The sequence below is a fragment of the Varroa jacobsoni genome, unplaced genomic scaffold (assembly GCF_002532875.2).
Source record: "Varroa jacobsoni isolate VJ856 unplaced genomic scaffold, vjacob_1.0 scaffold_267, whole genome shotgun sequence".
NCBI lineage: Eukaryota > Metazoa > Arthropoda > Arachnida > Mesostigmata > Varroidae > Varroa > Varroa jacobsoni.
In genome coordinates this window covers 199,970-220,937 of record NW_019213169.1, presented here as the reverse complement: position 1 = coordinate 220,937, position 20,968 = coordinate 199,970, and the positions used below count along the sequence as shown (strand labels likewise).

The window sequence follows — 20,968 nt, the reverse complement described above, 5'->3', positions numbered from 1 at the left end:
CAAACCGTATGAATAATAAAAGCCTCCTTAAATACACATTACATGTCAGTCGATAATAACTTACGAAAAGTTTATTATGCAACCACAGCTAGTACTTGTCTACCGTGCAGGTAACAGTGTGCGGCATTCATTTGCATTGGCGCATGCCGTGCCAAGTGAAGTAATAATAACTTTCTATGCAGTTTAACTTTATATACAAAGTGTCATTGGCTGGACTGTGAATGAATACGATCTGTGACTACGATATACGTAAGCGCATAGGGTTTGTGCTTGTAAAATGTCGAGATTCGAGAGATGTCGAGAGGAAGACGCTCTAACTAGATCATGGAGCCTACACGGTTTACGTCAAATTTCGTTTTAGGTATCCAAATAAAACCCTACAGAGGCAAAAAGGTCTTTTTAACAGCAAAAATGATATCTTGTCATCTTAGTATAAAAGTTATTATCCAGAACGGTGCAACGTAACGTCCAGGGAAATTTAGAAACTGGGAATAACTGTTTTATGTTAAATGTTTAATATAATGAAGAATGTAGGCTAAGAACTTGCAAATTCTAGTAATATAACATAAACTCGAAGAGTTAATTTATTTTATAGAGAAATGTCCAAAAATACATTTGTAGCTTATGTAGAAGAAAGATTGCCTGAGTAAAAGCCATTTTTAAAAATGACGCTACTTTACGCTTGGCGCATAGATAACATTCAAATGTTATCTCCGTGTTAGCATGCTGTTATGTCTGTATTCAAAGCTGTACTTTTGAAGAGCATGTCCGGGTACCGATGTATATATATTACCATATAGTATATTCGCTGGTTGACTGATATACATATTGGAAATCACAAGGTTACCCACTCCGTTTCTCAAAAAAACTTATGCTTCTTATGACACTCGAAGCAACGTGATAATAATAATAAACAACAGATAACAGCATATGCCCAAGAATTTACTCAACATATAAAAATATGCAAATGTAAAAAATAGGAAGTTAAAATGCATAAATATACATTTACGATTTGGCTTCGTGATAGCAGATATAGTAGTGTCTTTATAGCATCGAACATATTTATATTTAGCGTTTGGATAACTCGATCAGTCCAGCCTCACACTGTCATATTCGTTATCAACGTCATATAAGTTATATCGCAAAACTTTGTTATTATTATTGACAAATTAAGTTTGTGATATAATGAACATGTTTTTTTAATGCAACAGAAGTAACATTCATATCATGTATATCAAAGCAGTATTTAGACGTTTTTTAAAGATAAAAAAGATTTTCTTACTGGGGCAGCTCAGTAGAGTATTGATTATTATTCAGCTTATTCCTATTAATGCTATTCAATCGCATTCCTTCGAATGTATCTACTGTACTGAAGTAACAGTCTATGAAAGCACCCAATTGATACTGAATATGTATTTCACTTGCATGTATAATGGTGATCATGGGAAGGATACCCACATAATTGTATTAACGGGCGGCGCCTAATATTACGGAAAATATAAGGTTGACAAACACCTTCTTTCAAATCGAATTTAATACAGGAAAAACTTAGTATCATATTATCGCAACAATATTTCTTGCGTACGCGGATAAAAAGCTTCCTCCAATAGGAAAACGTAACGTTTTTTTTTTCTCTTTTTTAAACACAAATTCAGACTTCTAGCGTAATGGACAAGGTCCTTTTAGATCTGTTCTTGTGCAGTCTACTGCAAATGTAAATCATTCAAATTTTCGTTTCAGACTTTACGCGGCAAGAACTGATGTAATTGAAAGAACTTGTACTCCGGTGACTTAGTCCCAAAGATCGACATTTTGTCGCATATTGCAATATGCGCCTCATGCAAACTTTGCAGCTCCTGGCCCTGTTCTAAGTTTCCTGTTATCTAGAGTAACTCTTCACGTATTTTTTTATCGAGCAATGCATACTGCAAATATTATTCATATAAGGTTTAATGTAAAGTTAACTTTTTATAAATAGCTTAATAAAAACTTTTTCATAAATTCAACATCGCCTAATATTTATAGGGAGTAAGTGATATCTTCGTTCGTAGCAATATTTCCATTGGTAAAGTTCAATCTGCCGTAGCCGGGTCGAAAGGGATGGTTAAATGATTTAGGTCCTTTTCATTTTTTTAGACTTTTTCCAGTGAGAATAATTTTAACATTACATAACATAACAGAGATTTTACCATTAGCATTTTAAAATGACTGAAACCATAATGTGAATTGCCGTGTTGTCGTGACTGGGAGCTCCAGATGCTTGAGTATCTGAAATCAGGTGGGAGATAAATGGGAGCTGTGTATATCGCCTTAGGCTTGAAATTATGAATTATCAGAAATGTGAGCAACTTTACATTTCAAAATGAAAAAACGGTGCTCAGCCTTGGATAATGGCTTTCATTGTATCGGACATCAGGTATGGAGGTAGACTCTATGGTAAGTTCTTTTTTAACTGGTGAAAATATCTGTACGAGAAGTAATGTTATTTGTGTGCAATGAGATCTGACACAAATTTAACAACGTTGCTACGAAAAGTGAGCGATAACATATTCTAGTATTAGATTTAAATTGCAAAGGGGTTTTCTCTACTCACTCAGGGTTTTCATTCGATACACTCTACTCAGAATTTAGTTCAGGGCTCGATCGGACAAACTCTGTATATTGTATTTACTTGGTAATCAAAACTAGAATAATTCTTTACTATTCGACTGACTAGTATATTATAAAACTAGTGTAAAATATATCAAATGAAGACTTGCCAAATCATTCGCCTCCGTGGCGCAATCGGCTAGCGCGTTCGGCTGTTAACCGAAAGGTTGGTGGTTCGAGCCCACCCGGGGGCGAAAAATTTTTGAAAACACCTTTATCGCCCCACGACTAAAGCAGGTTCGTGGTGGTGACACAATTGCATCGAACACATGCCAACAAAGTGTACTGGGCGCTTGTGCCGAAGGATTCGTGATAAAACCGTACGAGTCATTAAGAACAGATATGTTGAGGAGTGAGGGTTTACAAGCCAAAAATCATTTTAACAGTTTTGAGTAACTATTAGGCGATATGATGGCATTGGTCACTTAGGAATATAAAATCGGAAATTAAACTTGGAAACATTCTACTCATGTTGTGCGCCCATGGGATATTTTACGAAAATTGGTCATTTTATTACTGAACACTTGTTGTTGTTGTTGTACATCTGCGAAAAAGCACTCATAGTTAACAAAGAAATGCACGTATGATGAAATCAAACACCTGCTTGTCTACTATACAAAATGTGGTACACTGTAATGGTGAATGAACGGTCGAATTGCGTGGGCCAGGAAAGCAGGAGGGCACGTGATTGGATAGAGTCGTCGACCGTAATGGTCGTCACGCATGCGCCTTTCGGTTGCTTATCATTATTATTTTGGTTAAGAAACACGGAACCATACGACAGTCTTTGCTACTATGATCTTGTCGTTGCTATGGAAACACAACGATTTTGATGTTACCGTATCATAGCATGAATACTTTTAGTCATTGTACTATTTAGAAGCCCCGCAAATATTAGACTGACATCATCACAAACTGCGGTGTAGTCGCTTTGAAGCGCAGCACGTCGCGTCGGGGGTATAGCTCAGTGGTAGAGCATTCGACTGCAGATCGAGAGGTCCCCGGTTCAAACCCGGGTGCCCCCTGTTGTTACGTTTTGGTTTTTCCTACAGGTCGTAGTATTGCATGAGTTCAATAATGCAATGGATAATCAAGGCAGTATATGTATGAAAATCTGATAATGATGCAGTTTAACAGCGTCGTTTGGCATTTTATTTTATAACAATTCGACGTAGTATAAATGCTGTGTCTGACTTAATCCCTGAGTCAACTTTATATCTAAATCTCTCGTGATTGACGCAATGCACAAAGTAAGTATATAATTGTTTGGATCACATAGTCCTGGTAAGCAGCTTTGTTATGTTGATAGATATAGCAATGATTTTTTATAGCTGTTTAGTACTTATGGGTAACAAGGCTGAATGACAATATTTGAAACGATACAAACATTTATCTGGATTGGTCAAGTATACTTTACGCTGTTACACATTGAAACTTTTCCGGAAACGTTGAGAGCTTGTGAACTCTACGGTTTAGATTTTATGAGTGCTTCTTCGGGACTCCTACTCACGGATTTTAATTGCTGAATGCTAGGGTCTATTTCCGAACGTAAAAGTTGTCTTCAGACTAACTTTGTGCATCATGTGTTCCCTTAACGCGGGTTTGGATATTAATGTTGAAATATGAACTGGAACTGTGATATGTTGCATTATGTTCCCCGATGTGCGTTTTACCCTTTAAGCGAGCAATATGGATTTAACTCGAGAGCATCTATATTGAGAATAAATATTTTTCTAACATTTTGTGGAACCTCGTTTAGATAATAGTATTAACTATAATTTTCACCTCTATGATGGGTCCATGAATGTACTATTTTACAAGCAAGCAGAAGAGATCCTCATACTATTTAAAAAATCGATGACCCATAGCAAAGGTAAGTGTATGAAGCAAGACCCTCTGGAACAATCGGGGTTTTTTTTATATCTTCTACGAGCTAATTTCTTTGGCTATGTCAACGTGGCCCCGTTATTTTTAGAGTAACAATAATAATGAAGACGATTACCGGTACGTGAAAACGCGGTCAATTTTGCCTGTAATCGTAAAAGGTATTCAACCGAGTTTAGCGCTCAGAAAAGCGCCTCTTACTGTATAACTTTAAAGGACAAAATCGGACGTCGTCCTGGTTGAGCTTAGGTGACTTACAATTGAGTAAACAATTGAAATAGTTTGCTCTATAGACAGTAGGAAGTGGAATTCGTTAACAGGACCGATAAGCTAGATGAAAATGCAATAAACATTTAGATTCATATACGATACTATTAAAACTCAATTAGGAATAAGAAGATTGCATGTTTGAGTGTGCTAAATTATTAAATGAATCTATTGAGAGACTGTCTAACACTAATAAGGTGCAGGCTTTTTTAGATAAGTACGACCTCCTCAAGTTTTCACGATTCGTTGCAGAACTTCAAGCCCTTGTTTAAATTCATTGACAAATCCATTGAGCTATCCATTGAGCATATAGGTGCGTCTGTTCACCAAATACCTGGAGGTGATTTGAAACGTGGCAAAAATGGATTCCCAGACAATAAAATAGGCTTACGTTACTTGACATAAAAGTTTGTTAGCTTTCAACAAACGTAAAGTAGGGTTTTGCAGGAAATAACTTTATGTCTGTTTGAGAAAAAGCTCAAATAGTCTATCGAGGAAACAAGTAGTGATACACAGCATGCTTTGCTAACGCAGAGTCAGCCATTCTGAATTACCCACATTCGGAATTCAATCTAAGATAATTTAACTCCAGCTCATAAGCTGAATTAGTTACTTTTTTTGAAAGATCTGAAAAGACTAAGCAAACTAAAATACGCCAAGGGTCCTAGGAATCGTTCTGTACTTGTAAAGTAATCTAGATAGAACGATTTTTCAAGTTCTAGATATACTTTAACGAGAAGCCGAATTGATCCTTTAAAGCAAGCATCAGTTTCAATATTGCCTAAAATCATAGAAAGCTGACTGGTATGTCACATGTGCATTTAGAAGAATAAGGGTCTAACGGGTCCCCGGGACACAGTTGGAGTTATCCTAAGACGGAAATAATACGGTCAAATCATGAAGCAATGAAGTGTTCTTTATTGCATGATATTTTAAAAAAGCCCACAAAACATAAAACATTTTATATATAACCCTAATGCAGAGAAAAGAACGTGCGTAATCCCATGTGAGATATTTCTCAATATAACAAAAAATGAGAAAACTCAATTTTTGTATGCTGATATATAAATGTGCCGTCGCCAGTTCTAGTATTCTCCATTATATATGCTACGTTTGTTGTCGAATGAAAAAGGGATTTGAGTATTTCTGGTTTAAACCTCTTCACATAAGAAGTAGAGCTTTAGGCTAGAAGAAGTGAGATGAGACGAACAATATTGTCAAACGTTCATAAAGAAACAAATCGCTGCTCCAGCCAAAAAAACGTTTTAAGGTTACACTTACAGATCATTACTAGAATCTAGTTTTGTAACTGCACGAATTTGACAAGCGAAAGAATCGTCTTTTACCTATACTTTTTTGGGCAAAATGTGGGGCAGAATGTTTGAAAGGTTAAAAAACTGGAAAAAACGCATGCTGCAGATCATTGTTGTAATAACTGTAACAGAGCCCGAAATCGAGTTTCAATGCTGATAACTAATTTAAGTTACTACAATCTATTTGATATCGGTTTGCGCACATGTAATTTCTGACATAACTGGCATCGAGGTGTGCCAACGTGACTATCTCAGTAGGTGAGCGAGTGGTAAAGGCGACAGGAGTGAATTACATTGAGGTTTCTCCACAAAGGTCCGTATTCTGTCGACTGCGTTGAGCTTTTTGGCAAGTATTAATTTTAAAATTATCCATTTGTGAAAACAAGCATTGCTGTTGCGGTAAACGCTAACCTTTTGTTCTATCCTAAATGGCATTGATCGACTGCTTCATTTTGGACATAGTCTTTGTACTGTTACAATTCATAGCTTAGGAAAACTAAATAAACATCAGTTTCGTCGACTTCAGAACGTATCGATCCGTACGAATATCTAGAGCACTTCGGTCCAGCGGTTCGCATAGAATTAACGGTTACTTTAACCCGCTCTTTCGAATATCACAGAAAATAGGCGGGAACATTAGTTGTCCGTGCATTAAAAAGGCATATGATTTCAGTACTTTATTAAATGTGACTCATTAATATGAAAAAATGCATTAGATAATGCTTGAACCTCAGGAGCAATATTCATACGCTTGAATTGTTAGCTAGATTAGCTCTTTCATCGACTGGACATTAACGTCTCTGCGACAAAGGACGTTCATATCATCTATTTATGTATGCATTGATTTTATGTAGTTTTAGAAATGAAAACAATTTATGACACTAATTAAGCAAACTAAACATATAAGGAAGTAGAATCGCAGGCTAGAACTCAGTAATTAGATTCACGCCGTCAGATTTTTCGTGGAGATCAGACATTCTTGACATGGTTTACCTCGCTGAACTCGTTTACTTAAGAGGCAGTTTTTCTTCGTTCCTGTTTATTAACTTTTTGTTTACTGTATATCTTTTCAGATGGATACAAAATCTGCGTGTCCTTATGATCGATGAGATCAAGGTCATTTATTAGTGCTTATTGTTGGGTAAAGCATAAATCTCTATTTGCTAGAGAGTAGGCTCATATTTGGTAAAAAGTGGGCTGGGAGTTAAAGAAGCATGTATTTGAATTGTCAACCTAGCGTTTTCTAAACTAGAAGACGATTGTTCTTAAGCAAGGGCTTCTCCTTTTACCCACTTGTAAGTCAACACCTTTCTCCGCCCCTGAATGCTACAAAACGCAGCTCTCTTGAACAGAGTATAATCTAAGACAGCGTTTGAAACCGAATGGATAACAAATGTGTTTACTTAACCTTTAGGTGAACTTGAAAAGTCTTTAAACGCTAGTGATACGCCTTCGCAAAGTATTTAAAAGTTACTTGGGCTTGAACCAGCGATCCGTATACTACTGGATCCAAGAGTTTAAACATCGACGTTACCTCGTTGACAAGTTATAATTTAAAAAGGTTCATCGTCACTTTTTTACGTTTTACTAAATTCAAAAACATTCATCACTGTCTCACTACATAAATAGCGAGGCTGCCGTAGCACACGCGCCAACTTGTAGCCTACCAACTAAGTCGGTTAGAGCGTCGTGCTAATCATGCGAAGGTCGTAGGCTCGAACCCTGCGTGGACCAGCATAGTTCTTGGCTTTTTACTTCAGTAAATTCACCATACTTAGCGGATTTAATCGAACGTATGTGTAATGAAAATGAATGAACACAGTGATAATGTAGTAGATTTTTGCCCTACTTGTATGTATATACGCAGGTTAATAAATGTGTTTACGGTAGACAGCCTTTTTTTTTATCTGCAATGTATTTTTATGAAGTATATAACTATGCTAAAATTGAATATAGCAATATTTGGACAATCTTGCCTTTAATTGGGTATCTGATTCCATATCTCGTTTTGTACACATATCCTACGTATTCTAACCGGGTACAGTTTTCCGCTGAAAAAGTCGAACTATGCTAGCCAATAAAACTGCTAATTTTTAAAAAATCGTGAAGCGGTTTAACAAGCTTTAACATAAGTTAATAAGGGTTGGATAAAGAACAAGAATTTGCCGCAGTATAGCGACCAAAATAAAGAGGAAACAAAGCATCAGAAAAAGCAAAGCTAATTAAATATTAGAGCGTATTTCCCAGAGTGAGAGGCGGGGCCAAGAGTGAGCCAGAAAGCTTACCCCGCTGAAGGGTTTCGGGTCATTTTTTAGAACCTTGCCCATATATTTTCACATTAATGTCCACTTTTGTTTTTGAACCTAAAAAAGCCGTAAAATTCGCTCCCCATCAAGCGACCCATTTTCCTAAAAAATTCGCTAAATCGTGCCTATGAATTTAATTAAGTAGACTATCGAGGAATGGTAGTGTAAATGCCGATGCGTCCAGTTGCATATACTCAGTACAGCGTTTGTAATAATGTGATAACAGTGTATATTTTGAAGCCAGCATTTTGCAAGTATGAACTCAGCGTGGGCATAGTTATTCATTTGTTCATCATGCTGTTTAAACAGTGCTTTAAAAACAACGAAGCATCAAGGAGTTACCAAATACTATCTTCTAGACACCTACTGCGCACGTTCCATGGATAACTGTTATCGTCTAACATACCGTACTTTTAATTAAGCAAATATAATGATTTAAAACGATTAATTTGACTTATGCTTGGCATCTTTTAAAATCTTTAAAAAAAAAACTGAGGCCTAAATTTCATCAGCTATTTTAGTACGCTTGTCAAATTTATAATGCATGAACGTCTTCGTTGCATACTTCTGCTTAGTGCAAAAAGTAAAATAAAATCGTTTTTTGGTAATTGAAATCTTTAATCAGTTAATACCGCAGTTGTTCCCGGAAGTTCAGTGATCAATCGTATGACTGATTTTAGCTAATGTATTTGTTCGTTCGAAAGTTTACTACAATTATTATGTTTCAAAATGACAACATAGAAGATAGTACTTTCATTTTTAGTATTTCTTGCGTTTCGTTAGATATCTCAAACTATGACCTTAAAGAACATACACCGTGCATTTTGAGCGCCAGAATACGATATTCGTAGACATTGCTTATCACAACTTCTTTACCAAACCTCCGTATTTGATAACATCACTCTGATGGTTGTACGATCTAAATCAACACACACCGGTGTTGGATTCGTGAACAGCTAACTTATGCAGCGTTTTTGTAGAAGGTTTTTGCAGTCGAGAGGAAGACTAGTGGGGTAGAAGCTTAGTTCATACGGTGACGTTCTCAACGTACCCTTTTAACCAATGGTTAAATTGATACTTTATAAGACGACTTTACATTTGGAGAATGGTATTAAGATGACTCTCAATGATTTCTTACAAAAACATTATTACTACCTATTTTTTTTTGTTTGTAATATGCACAAACTATAGACAGGAGAAGCCTCGGTTCATTTGTTCACTATTCACAAATTAAATTCAATTCGAAGGGATTTCAGTACATAATTCCGTTTGTTTAAGCCCACTTCTTAAAATAATGGCCGTTCTCTTTACATCGATTTGCCATTAACGGCTTTGATACTTGGCAAGCAGAGTTTGCCAAGCTCGGAACGAAATCCGAATTGTGTGTATTTATATGTGAATTATTATATGTGAATTATTATATGTACATCACAAGATTCCAATTAGTAAATCTTCGTTAATGTTAAAGAAGACCGACGCGAATGCAGTCCTCTATCCTCTTTCACCTAATGTTCAGAATTTTCGAATAAATCTTTGGAGTGAACAAATTATACAATTATATATAATTGAAAAATTACTATAAATCCCTCGAAAGTGACTAAAATCGGTTAAATGCTAAATAAAAAAGGAATGATTTTCAAATACAGAGAAACAAAGCAGCATTCAACAAAAATAAAGGCTTTAAAATGCTGAAATATTTAACCATGCCGCTTCCACCTTACTTATACCATTGTTATTATTATTTTTACCGTATGGTACGGCTACCATTGCGTTTGGTAGCTTCATGGAAACTATGAATAACTTACGCATGTGTTCCTAAACATCTTCAAAACATCAATGAATAAAGGATTTCAACTATATTAGATATATTTTATTTAAAAATTCTTAAACATTGATCCACCTTTGTACAGTAAAACAGCCATTTTGTCATAACATTGACCTTTGTAAAAATGTAAATACATAATATTTGAAGCGAAGTGTTTTATTCCAGGAGGATATGACAGCTGATTGCGTCACTCATCAATTCACGTACGCAATCCGTGGCAGTCCAAGCTACATACACACGTATTCTAAATCGGTGAGTAATTTGCGCATGTTTTTCATTGAAGTGCCGATTTTAGGCATGGCCCACTAGCTCAGTCGGTTAGAGCGTCGTGCTAATAACGCGAAGGTCGTAGGTTCGATCCCTGCGTGGGCCATCTGCTTTTACTTTGAGAGCATCAAGCGAGCAGAATCGAGGATTTCTTTGGATGTTCATCCACATGCATCTACGTTTTATAATCCCTGAAAAAGCTGCAGAGCCACATTCTTTTAAACGGGATTTTTATAACACTATGCAGCGGCAGCTACAAATTGTTTTTGTGTAGACGCCCAGAATATATAACATACGATACGTACAAGCGTCATTCACAGATCGGGCATGCAATATTGATAACCTCAGGTATCTTTGTCGACAGTATATGGGTGAAAATCAACTGCTAACAAGTCGCAGCTCGGTCAATCGAACTTTTGATTCGCACGCATAGCTTCACGTAAATATGCGTGATTTCCTTAAAACACAAGTATTGTTTATGTGAATCCTAATAAAATATTTGTATTAACCGCTGTTATTAATACCATCGACATCTAATCTATAATTTTTGTGAAAAAAATTCTTTCAAAAAGCGGAGATATAGGGTATCAATCCTCTACTTCCCACCTGCTGAGCCAGGCCTTTGCCACCTTACCTATATGCCCTTATGCACTTCCCTCATGCGGAACTCACTGTAAATCCACCTTGCTCCAGCAAGTATAAACACAAATTGCTTCGACGGACGAGGAAAATCCATTATTTGCTCAATTGGCTTCTATATCAGAATTAATTTTAAATGTTAATGTAACTTGCAATTTAATTCGACGAAGTTTTGATGTTTCGAGTTTTAGCCTTTACGCATTCCTTAAGACGGCTGGAGCCCAGTACGAAGCGAACTATGTCTATGCCCTGATAAATCTAATGAATGTCAATAGTGCTTTTAAGAGGAATTTCTTTAAATAAAATAAGGGGCTATTTATTTTAACACAATTTACTTTTTATTTGCAAAACCGAATGCCCTTCGAAGATAACTGAGAACCTGACAAAAATGTTACTGACTCCAAATCTTTTCGGTCCAATACAGCAATATCTGCGGTATTCAATAAGTATATATATGGTAATACCACCCACTGTAAAGATGATTAAAGTATTTGTAAGACTGACCACCTCATTAATTATTTGTATTGTGATTTACACAAATTATAGTGCGTTAGACTGTGTTAATTCAAAGCTGATGTGACCACTAACTGCCTTAATTATTCAGTAAATAATGTTTGTTAGGGGCATCGATTTTGGCACATGTCAATTGCGTAACGCTTGTGAGGTAAACCTTAAAATACTCCCTTTGAAAAAAAACTATAATTTTTCTTTAAGTGTAAATTATTTTGAGCACTACCCAGCGAAAACAGGTTGAGCAGGCATCAACAGCAGACGGTTCTAGAAGTATCACATATTTGAAATACGCACCGAAAACTGCTTATCAAATGATCTGGCCTGTAGATCTATCGAATGAATAAATTTCTCTTAAAGGAGTTGTTTGGGTTTTAGGGATGGGCTCAAGTTATAATTCGGCGTAATCGTTTCGTGTGTTTTAGTCTTTTTTCTTTTCAATTATACTATAGAAATTCACACTTGACTTAATCGGAAGTTCTATTCTTTTTTTGCCTCCACAGATGTCTATTTTTAATCAAAAGACTGTGATATCAGTTCTTACTTGTAAATTTACAACTATCTTCCTTTCACTAAAAAGATTTCTGCTTACGCAGCGCACAGGTAAACTGAGGTGACACGTAAATGCCACGTATTTTATACGATAATCATTACACATGATAGTTACAGTCTCTATAAACATAGGGGTCTGGTTCAGGCCCACAACTAACCCTAAAATTCTGTAAAATGAAAATAGACTAATTATTATAGGCTTAACTGCGATTCCATTTCAAGCATTTGTTTTCGACGATTTTAAAAGCAACATAACGGAAACAACAATTCTCAGCATTGTTATTAAGTAATGATATTGCCACTGAGGCCTATGGATTCACATTGCAGGAATACGAGTAAACAGACTGTGGCAATAAGCTGTCCGGGGACTTGCTATGGCAGCCGTGTTCTGGCTTTCATAACTGGAGAGCAGTAGCAGTAGCAGCAGTAACACGAGCTAAATTTTAGTCACTTTTAGCAAATGTATCCCAGGTTGCTTTGGATAACCGACACCGAATGTCCAGACATCCCCTCTTTTGGCGGACTGACTGATTAGACATCCAGCAGCCGATTGTAGACACACCACTACGTGCACTGCTTCTGAGAGCAGAAAACCTCCCATTTGGTTGCTCTGATTACATATTCACATAGATATTGGCGCCAGGTGTACGAGACACCTAGTCGCAGGATTGCGTTAGTTCTATTTGCCCGCCAATGTTTGTTGCTGCGCGACTGTGTCTGCATGTGACTGTCGCGCATAACTTTTAGGGATATTCTAGGGACAGTGGTGAAGCTTCTAGGGACATTGTGGCATATGGTGGATAGTCTAAAGAGGGATACATATCCCTAGGATCTGTTCAGCTCAAGTCGTAACACGTATCTATTTAGGCCCCAATGTCTATAGACTCATATGCCTGTACACATTCACAGTGCGACGCAAACAAAGGAACAGACGACGGCTTAGCTCCAGGTAGTCAGCTCAACCAACGGTAGCAAAAAAAAAGCAACGTTAAAAGCAGGTATTGTGCAAATACTAAGCAAACGGCCTGTTTCTGCTCGTCCTGCTATTAACTGAAAGACAACAGGAACAGACTTCTGTACTCAGCTTCGCGTTGTTGTGTGTATGTGTATGTGTGCGTGTGTGTATGTGTGCGTGTGTGTATGTGTGCGTGTGTGTATGTATGCGTGCTTGTCGTCGTAAGCTATACATCAGCAACACCACTGCCACCTGTAACGGCTCTCCTGTGTCGTTCTGATCGTGGTAGGTTTACGTGGAACATAAATTTTCAAAAGAACTTCGGTCGCGGCCTTACTTTCGCTGTGCTTATATATTTTTGTTATCTCTGTTACTTATCTTCTTTCTACCAATACATAAGCTAGTCAGTTCGTATTTATTGCGGTAAGTTGGTTTTTATTGGGCAGAAACGGCATGACTATCTGCCACGAACAATCGGCGGCGCAACCACTGTCTATAAACGTTAATAGTAACCGATTCTGAATTTATCATGAAGGTATATAAGTGGTCAAAATTGTGCGACTTTACCTACTTAAACTAATACGCCATTTTCAGCTCTGTGACTATTTAGGCTGAATATTGCACCAAGCTTCAACGTACTTCAGATTTTAAAAGGGAGTAAAAGCTCTTGTAGACGCGGTCTGTGGTCTCGAGATTCTTTCTGCTGAGTATACACAGACCCACGCACTCAGGCATGATATATACAAGATCACACACAGAGACATACTCACATACACATGATATATACAAGACAGTCCACATTGCCTCTGAGATCAGAATGACAACGTTAGAACCACGTTGTTGACTGCTAATAACCAGGTTGGCTGTACCGTCTTTCAAATGGTCTTTCATTTCACGCCATTGAGAGAACAGTAGTACAGGAATCATGACCACGAGTAACAGCATCTAAGCATAAGGAACTAAGCCACAGTTCAGATAATAAAATCTTTCTCTCTGTCGTATTATGTGAGTATTACGTCCTTGAATTAAGCAATATGGTTTTGCTCTTTGCGATGGTGGTAACTCTTTTATTTCATTCCATACGGCAATACAAGATCATCTCCAGTGTGTATTCAAAGATACTGTCTCGGTCGAATCTTGCTTGGCTGATATGTGAGCGCCTATGTTTTGCCGAGGTATACTTTTGTGCCGTCATCTCTTAGGGTTGGCGTGTTACTTGTTCGATATAGACCCATCTCTTTGACGGAATCTATCCGATAATAGGAGGTCGAAACACTGAAAGGGCCGAGAGGCTCTCCAGAGAAGGTTCTACGTTGACAGTCGAATGATTCGGTCGTTCTTCGCTAGCATTTAACAGATCTACCTGCGAATGCAACACTGCTTCTGCCCCTAATATCGCTGCTGCTCCAGCAGCGTTGTTGAAGGGCGCCATAACAGTAGTTCATGGGTCCTTTCGACTGAGACCTTCCTCTTGCTCTAGCTAGTCTGCGCCCCTTAGCAATGGCATGCCGCTCGTGTGTTTTCTTGCGGCCAGCGCCATCGTCACATAACTGCTGGTTTAGGATAGCTGTGCTTGCCTGCTCGTCGTAGTGGAAACGATCGTATCTGTCGGTCGACTTTTTATGTAAGCAATGGTTTACTCTAACTATCGCTAGAATTTTTCTCTGGGCTGCCGCTGCAAAGCTTATCGGGCGTTTGGCCAGATTCTTGCTGTTTGTGCTAGTGCAAGTCAATCAGGCCTCTAAGGCCCATACCACTTATTAATAGTGTTAGCGGCGGTGTTGAGCCCGAGAATCCTCCGCTTGTATCATCTAGGGCGGTTCCCTCTCTATCGCCTTTGTTGAGCCCCGTACTGCAGCTTTGAAATGACGAAAAGAAGAGGAAGCTTGCCAGCCACAACTAAGCGGCTTATTCTCAGTGGCAATAATTGCCAAGTTGCAATACGTTGCTACAATCATCCGTATTATGCGCTTATTGCTAAACTTCATCGATCTGTGTTATCTTCCTGAAAAACGAACAAAGTCTGTGTTCATCTCATAGTTCGTGTGCGCTAGTTTTGTAAAATAATATCCCAGACATATGTATAATTTCGAGGACAACATATTCCTTCATCAAATATCTGCTTCTTTGTGTATTAAACTTTTCTGTGTCAAAATGGATACTCCTTACTTCGACATAGCAATAGGTAATCTGATGAAATTAATTTGTTCCCTGTGTACCTAGAAAGTAAGATAGCATAGAAGTCTCATGAAAAAATGTGCGATCAATTTCAGGTTAGCTGTTAATTAAAGGTCAAAAATGCCCTTCAAATTGCCAGAGCCTTTACGTGAGCCGCCAGGCGCATTGCTCGGTGGCCTGCGAGAGTCCTTAATAGCCTCGTTATCCTTCTCTATGGAGGACGATGACTCGAACTTCATCGATGTTGTCGACTATCTTTTATCTCCTGATAAGGATGGTTGTGTAAGCGACAGGGTTATACAAAAATACCTTACGCTCAATCCCCAAGCGAAAGAGCATTTAGTCGAAATGCTCAAGCAGCTAGCCACGACGAACGTTGAAGATCATCGTTTTGAGGATGCGATTGAACCGCAAGCAGACAGCTGCACACACCACACTTCGGAGCACACAGAAGCGCGCACCGACAAGGATTTAAAGCAGCGTGCATCGCGAATCGGCTATGTGCGAGTCGTCGGAGCCACTCCAAGAGCACTTCAGTTGTTGCAGGTATGGTTTCTCGTTCTATTTTCACATAAATGTTTTACACTACGTGGACAAATCTTGGTCTTCATGCATTGTAGCTTGAACTGTGGCCCCATTTTTGTTCGATTTTGAATAGGTCGTTTAGTTAAATCAATTTAACTTTGCCCATGATCATTTTAGGTGTCAAATCGAGTCGTTGAAGGCGTGTCCATCCTTAGTAATGTACCACGCTATAACGAAGATAGCGATTATGATGATTTGCCCATTATATCCAATGTCTACGACGAGGTACTGAAAGCTGCGGAGGATTTCGAGAATAATGGTGGAATCCAGATCACTGAGAACGAGTCTGCTGCAGGCGGATGTAAAAAGAAAAGGAGGAAGAAAAGGAAAAACAACAATAAGAAAAGGTCGCCTGATCCCGAAGTTGAGCTAGAAATTGAATTAGAAGAGTCGGAAGAAGCTGATATCTATCGTGAGATGTATCGTATCGACGAAACCCTCGAGTTGTTTAGAAAGCCATTGCAGCTGCCTGCTCCAAGCTTGAAGCAGCAACAATTGTCTGTCTGTGAACGCTTGGGTGTAAGTCAGCAACAACACTTAAGGTTAAACGAAAAGGTTCTGGTTCAAGCAGATAGTTTAAACACAATCACTTCATACACTGTGGGTTTGAGTTCGGGCATTGCTGCTGCAAACGCCCTTAAATCGGAGGCGTTATTTGACAAAGAGTTTAAATTTAAGAGCGTCGGTCAACAAGATACGAAGGTGGCGACATGGGATGAACTCAAATGCCTCGTTTCAGAAGTGTTTCCTCATGACTCGGAACTTAAAAAGGCATTGGATAACAAATCGCAGAACTCATTTGAGTTGTGGAAGTTCGTCGTGAAGTATGGAAAAATGTACAAGGACTTCGTTAGTGAGGTCCTTGAAATGGTGAACGAGCTTAAAAAGGTATATATATATACAACCTTACTACGCTCTATATATATATGTATATATATAGAGCATAATAAGGTTGTATAAAATTTTACTAATTGGCATATCATTCAAACAAGTGGATTATCAGTAACAAAATAACACTGAAATGTGCCGTTTTTCATTAAATTATTACATATAGGCTTTACTTAAATTGTTCACAAATATATGTATTAGGAGGTCTCATCAGTTCAAAATGCTCGACCACACTTGTCCATAGTCAAATTAATTGTACATACCCTTGTAAGTATTCGCGATAAAGTTCTAGCTAATGCGAGCTAAAATTTATTTAAAAGTAAAATCCAAAGTACGTCTACATATGAGGGCTAGGCCAGATCCGTTCTGGTTCTAAACATTAAATAATATAATCAAAGAAGGACATCTTGTAAAGTCTTTTGGTATGACTTTCCGTCATTACGGTTGAACGTAGATATCATCTAACCATATGATTTAACCATGTGATTTGCCGAAGGGACTTCACGAAGCGATGGATATGCAGCGTGAGAAAACAACAGAAATTCTCGAATCTCACAAAAAGGAAATGTGCATCGTCGTCGAAAAGGCTCGTATCGCTGAGGGCAAAATTGATTTGTTGGAAAAGGAGCTCGATAGAAATAAAAAACTTCTTGACGATCAAAAAGTGAAGATTTTTGGGCAAGACGAAGAGCTTGAAAAATTACGAAAGGAGCACATAACAAAGGATAAGAAAATCAAAGACTTTCATAATGTAAAAAAGTCGCTTATTGTAGAGAAGAGCAAAGCCAAAGATGATGTGAAAAAGGTTACCGAAGAGATGCGAGAATTAAAAAGCGAATTAGAAAAAGAAAGAAAATTAAATGAAACTCTCCGTGCCAAAGTCCGACGAGAGACAGATCGTGTCGAGGACTTGGAATATAAATTGCGCGAGTTGGAAAATCAGCATTACGACGACCAGACAGAGATGGAAAATTTACAAGAACGTAATAACGTTCTTACATATAAGGTTGACGATCTCCTTAAGGAGATATCCTACCTTAAAGAAAAGTTGGCTAAACCGGAATCTTCAGTTCAAGGAACAAAGCCTGTAGTGGTCACACAGGCGGAAATTAGACAGCAGTTAAACCGAAGTCCTGCTTCAGAAGAAGTGAACAGTTGCTCATCGTCCGGTATCTTTACAGAATCGTCATCGTCTTCCTCGCTAGGAAGTAAAACATCCTTTTCTGGAACGAATTCAACTGTCGAAAGTCCTAAGGGCTGTTCACCTGTGCCGAACGGAGCGCCACGTGGTCACTGTACGATATTCAGAAACGAGCTTCATTCATTACTGGATCCGGAGACTAGTAATAGTGCGCTTTTAGCGCCCGATTCTCGCGATGATGTTTTCGATAATACGAATGTCGCAGATTCTCGTGGTAACTTTTCTCGCACAATTCGCAAGGGTGATAATGTACAAATTCAGCGCGGAGTGAACCCACAAGGCCATGGAACTCGTGCAGACTTTTCTTCACCACCCTTTCGACCCGGGCATCCTCAAGACGATGTTAATCTCTCACCAGGATATAATCCGTGGGGACCGTCAAGTTTCGGTACGATACCTTGAGAATGAGTTTATATTGAAATATTTAATCGTTCTAAAAATGTTTGATTTTCTCTTCTTAAATGTTTTTAACAAACATTTTATGAAATTACTGTCTTTTCAGTTTAGGCCCTTATATACATCACCACTGACAATCTGTGCCAGAGACTTAGAGCACTCATTTTTCTGTTGTACCTTTTGGTGATATCTTCTTTTGCCATTGGCGTATAGATCCTGTTCTTTTTTTATTGTTGTCAAGGTAACACTTAACGTTTCTAAGGTAGACTTCTGAAACCTAGAGATTTTAAGTTATTGGGTTGAGTGTATCTGAGTGGACTTTGATGTCGTAATTAGTGAAAACTCAAACTTAATTACTTTTGCAAAATACTTTGAAGAGAAAGGGCCTATCGATACGCTACGGTAAGTATACGCGCTTACGACCATTGGTGAATAATTCTATCTCATTGTTAGGTCAATAGACATGTAGACATTTTTCGTTTTTTCAGTTAAATCAATGCAAATATGTGAAATTCTGAAATTTAGGGAAAAACTTGAGTTGTTCAACTACAGAAATTATTATTTAATAGTACGGTTTTAGATAAAACTGAAAAAAATTGCCGACGTTTTCTTATTTTTCTATTTTGTTTGCAGCTGGCTTCTCGAGTACATCTTTATTAGGTCGAAACGACGGGTGTTCATCGTTATTTAGTATTTTGTCCTCTAACTCGGATGGGCTGCCTGAGGGACGTACTAATTTGACCTCCGCCCCTCCTGGATTAGAAGGGATAAATGTTAGTTCAGAGTGTAGCCAAAGTGTCGGAATGGCCAGCCCTCTTGATATTGACTTCAACAATAATCTGAGCAACAGCTGTGCAAGGCAGAGCGTAATGGATGTACCGCTTAATTGCGGCTTAACGACAAATACCGCAGGAAATAGCAGCAGCACCCTCAGTAGTACCATTAACGGACCAACGATTAGCAGGCGACTGCCCGTTCGGCGCTTTCTTGACTTCTCTGATCTGGACGCACCGTTCTATTCCTGAGAGAGGGTATGCAGTACACCGATTAGGCATAGCGTGAAGTGTACCCCGATTTATGTACATACAGAATGGCAAATGAGAGCTCGATAACCTGATCAACAGAATTCTAAAATGATCATAATTACTCGATGTAGACGTTAATATAAACTCGATAGTTTAGTTGGACCTGCGGGCCCGTAAACCTGCCCTCAAACTAGTTCAAATGCTTCGTAAACAATATTCGTCTCAGCTCTGAGTAGTAATGCTATTAAAAGGGATAGAATAGGAAAAAAATTAAAAACTGACGTGAAATAAGCTATCGAGAGCAACAAGGTGCTCGCCTTCTACAGCCAGTTTCCCTTCGGCTAGAGAAAGCACTAGACTTTTTTGTAGACTATTTCAACCTGTTCCTATCTAGAATGTAGAAAAGCAGAGGGCGACAACAGAGTAAAAGCCATCCATGTTTTGTATTTTCTCTGGCCAGAAAACTTTCAGACAATCGCCAGTGAATATGTCTCTTATATTCACTTTGCTAACATACTCTGCTTGCACAATCGTTAACGGACCATAACTGTCATGTTAAAAATGGCTCGACAAGAAGCAACAACAGGAAGAAGGAGCGGTGTTTTTTTGTTTGCTTTTCATGAGAAAAAGCGCTTTTCAGATCTGGTGTTACTGCTTTAGCAAACAAGTAGTACCTTAGTTAACTTGGATTAGAATTCCTGGTTTGATTGTTAGAACAAATATGGCATATGTTTTGTAAACATTTGGAAGTCAAATTGTCACAATTGGAGCAGTCATTCTAGTATAGATTGTCTAGAGGATGTTCATTCAAATTTGAATTAATGATTCGTTAAGAATGTCGTTGATAACAACGGGTTGAAAGAGCTGAAAGAATTGAAAAAAAGAACTGCACCAAAAGTTGTAATAGCACGTGACGGGTGACGATTATAATGTTCTGTATGGAAGCACCAGGCGTTGACAAATTTGCTACCGGCACACGTTGTTAACACGAATAAACTATTTTGATATTTAGATAAACGTAAAACAAAACTGTGTATTTACTGCTCTAATGTATTAGTGTTTGCTCACTATTAGAAATATCATTTACCTCCCTGGTTAATTTGGAATCGAATTATATTCTACTCTTGCGATGTTGAATTGACTACCTTTGTCTAAGTGCAAATAGTGACTGTGTACCAATGCGTTGAAATGCTATCCTTATAAAACTTTAATGAAAGGTAGACGCAATGTTGTCGCAATAACGTCTCTTCTTTTCGGTTGAATTATTTTAAAAAAATAGTTGGTTCCCAAGTGTTGAAGATTGCAGCCCGCCAAGTCTTGCACGTTACAGAATATTTGAAAGATGCAATTCATTCCCATCTTCTTTCGGCTAAACTTAAGCACAAGAAGATAAGATAATAATATAAAGCAAAAAGAAAATTCTGCAGGTTTTGGCCTGTTTCGGGGTCACGCTTTCTGAAACGGCCGCTTTCTTCAGGGCGTTGTTGGCACGACAGGGACTCGTAACCTGCCTGTAAAGTGCATGTGT

The 20,968-nt window shown here is 38.1% G+C and overlaps 1 protein-coding gene, 1 long non-coding RNA gene and 3 other non-coding genes across 9 annotated transcripts; 4 read left to right on the top strand and 1 right to left on the bottom strand.

Moving 5' to 3' along the window:
* The first annotated feature begins 2,769 nt into the window (after positions 1-2,769).
* TRNAN-GUU (transfer RNA asparagine (anticodon GUU)) lies at positions 2,770-2,843 on the top strand. Its single transcript has one exon. It is a non-coding gene; the product is annotated as a tRNA-Asn (tRNA).
* A 759-nt stretch (positions 2,844-3,602) lies between these two features.
* Positions 3,603-3,674, top strand: TRNAC-GCA (transfer RNA cysteine (anticodon GCA)). Its single transcript has one exon. It is a non-coding gene; the product is annotated as a tRNA-Cys (tRNA).
* A 6,593-nt stretch (positions 3,675-10,267) lies between these two features.
* LOC111258825 (uncharacterized) lies at positions 10,268-12,948 on the bottom strand. Its single transcript, XR_002679217.2, has 2 exons — positions 12,205-12,948; positions 10,268-11,265 (listed from the first exon to the last, which is right to left on the bottom strand). It is a non-coding gene; the product is annotated as an uncharacterized LOC111258825 (long non-coding RNA).
* TRNAI-AAU (transfer RNA isoleucine (anticodon AAU)) lies at positions 10,544-10,617 on the top strand. Its single transcript has one exon. It is a non-coding gene; the product is annotated as a tRNA-Ile (tRNA).
* Positions 12,949-13,045: 97 nt separating the features above from the next.
* On the top strand, positions 13,046-20,469 carry LOC111258822 (uncharacterized). Of its 5 annotated transcripts, XM_086967608.1 has the most exons (6): positions 13,091-13,210; positions 15,441-15,891; positions 16,048-16,818; positions 17,315-18,407; positions 19,049-19,446; positions 19,901-20,469. In XM_086967608.1, the coding sequence occupies exons 2-5, from the start codon at positions 15,466-15,468 to the stop codon at positions 19,438-19,440; spliced, it is 2,682 nt and encodes an 893-aa protein (XP_086823734.1). In that variant the 5' UTR covers positions 13,091-13,210; positions 15,441-15,465; the 3' UTR covers positions 19,441-19,446; positions 19,901-20,469. The 5 variants fall into 5 exon arrangements, with proteins under 5 accessions (XP_022686116.1, XP_086823734.1, XP_022686113.1 ...); XM_022830381.2 differs by having other exon boundaries at positions 13,046-13,161; positions 19,049-20,469; XM_022830378.2 differs by having other exon boundaries at positions 19,049-20,469.
* Positions 20,470-20,968: the final 499 nt, after the last annotated feature.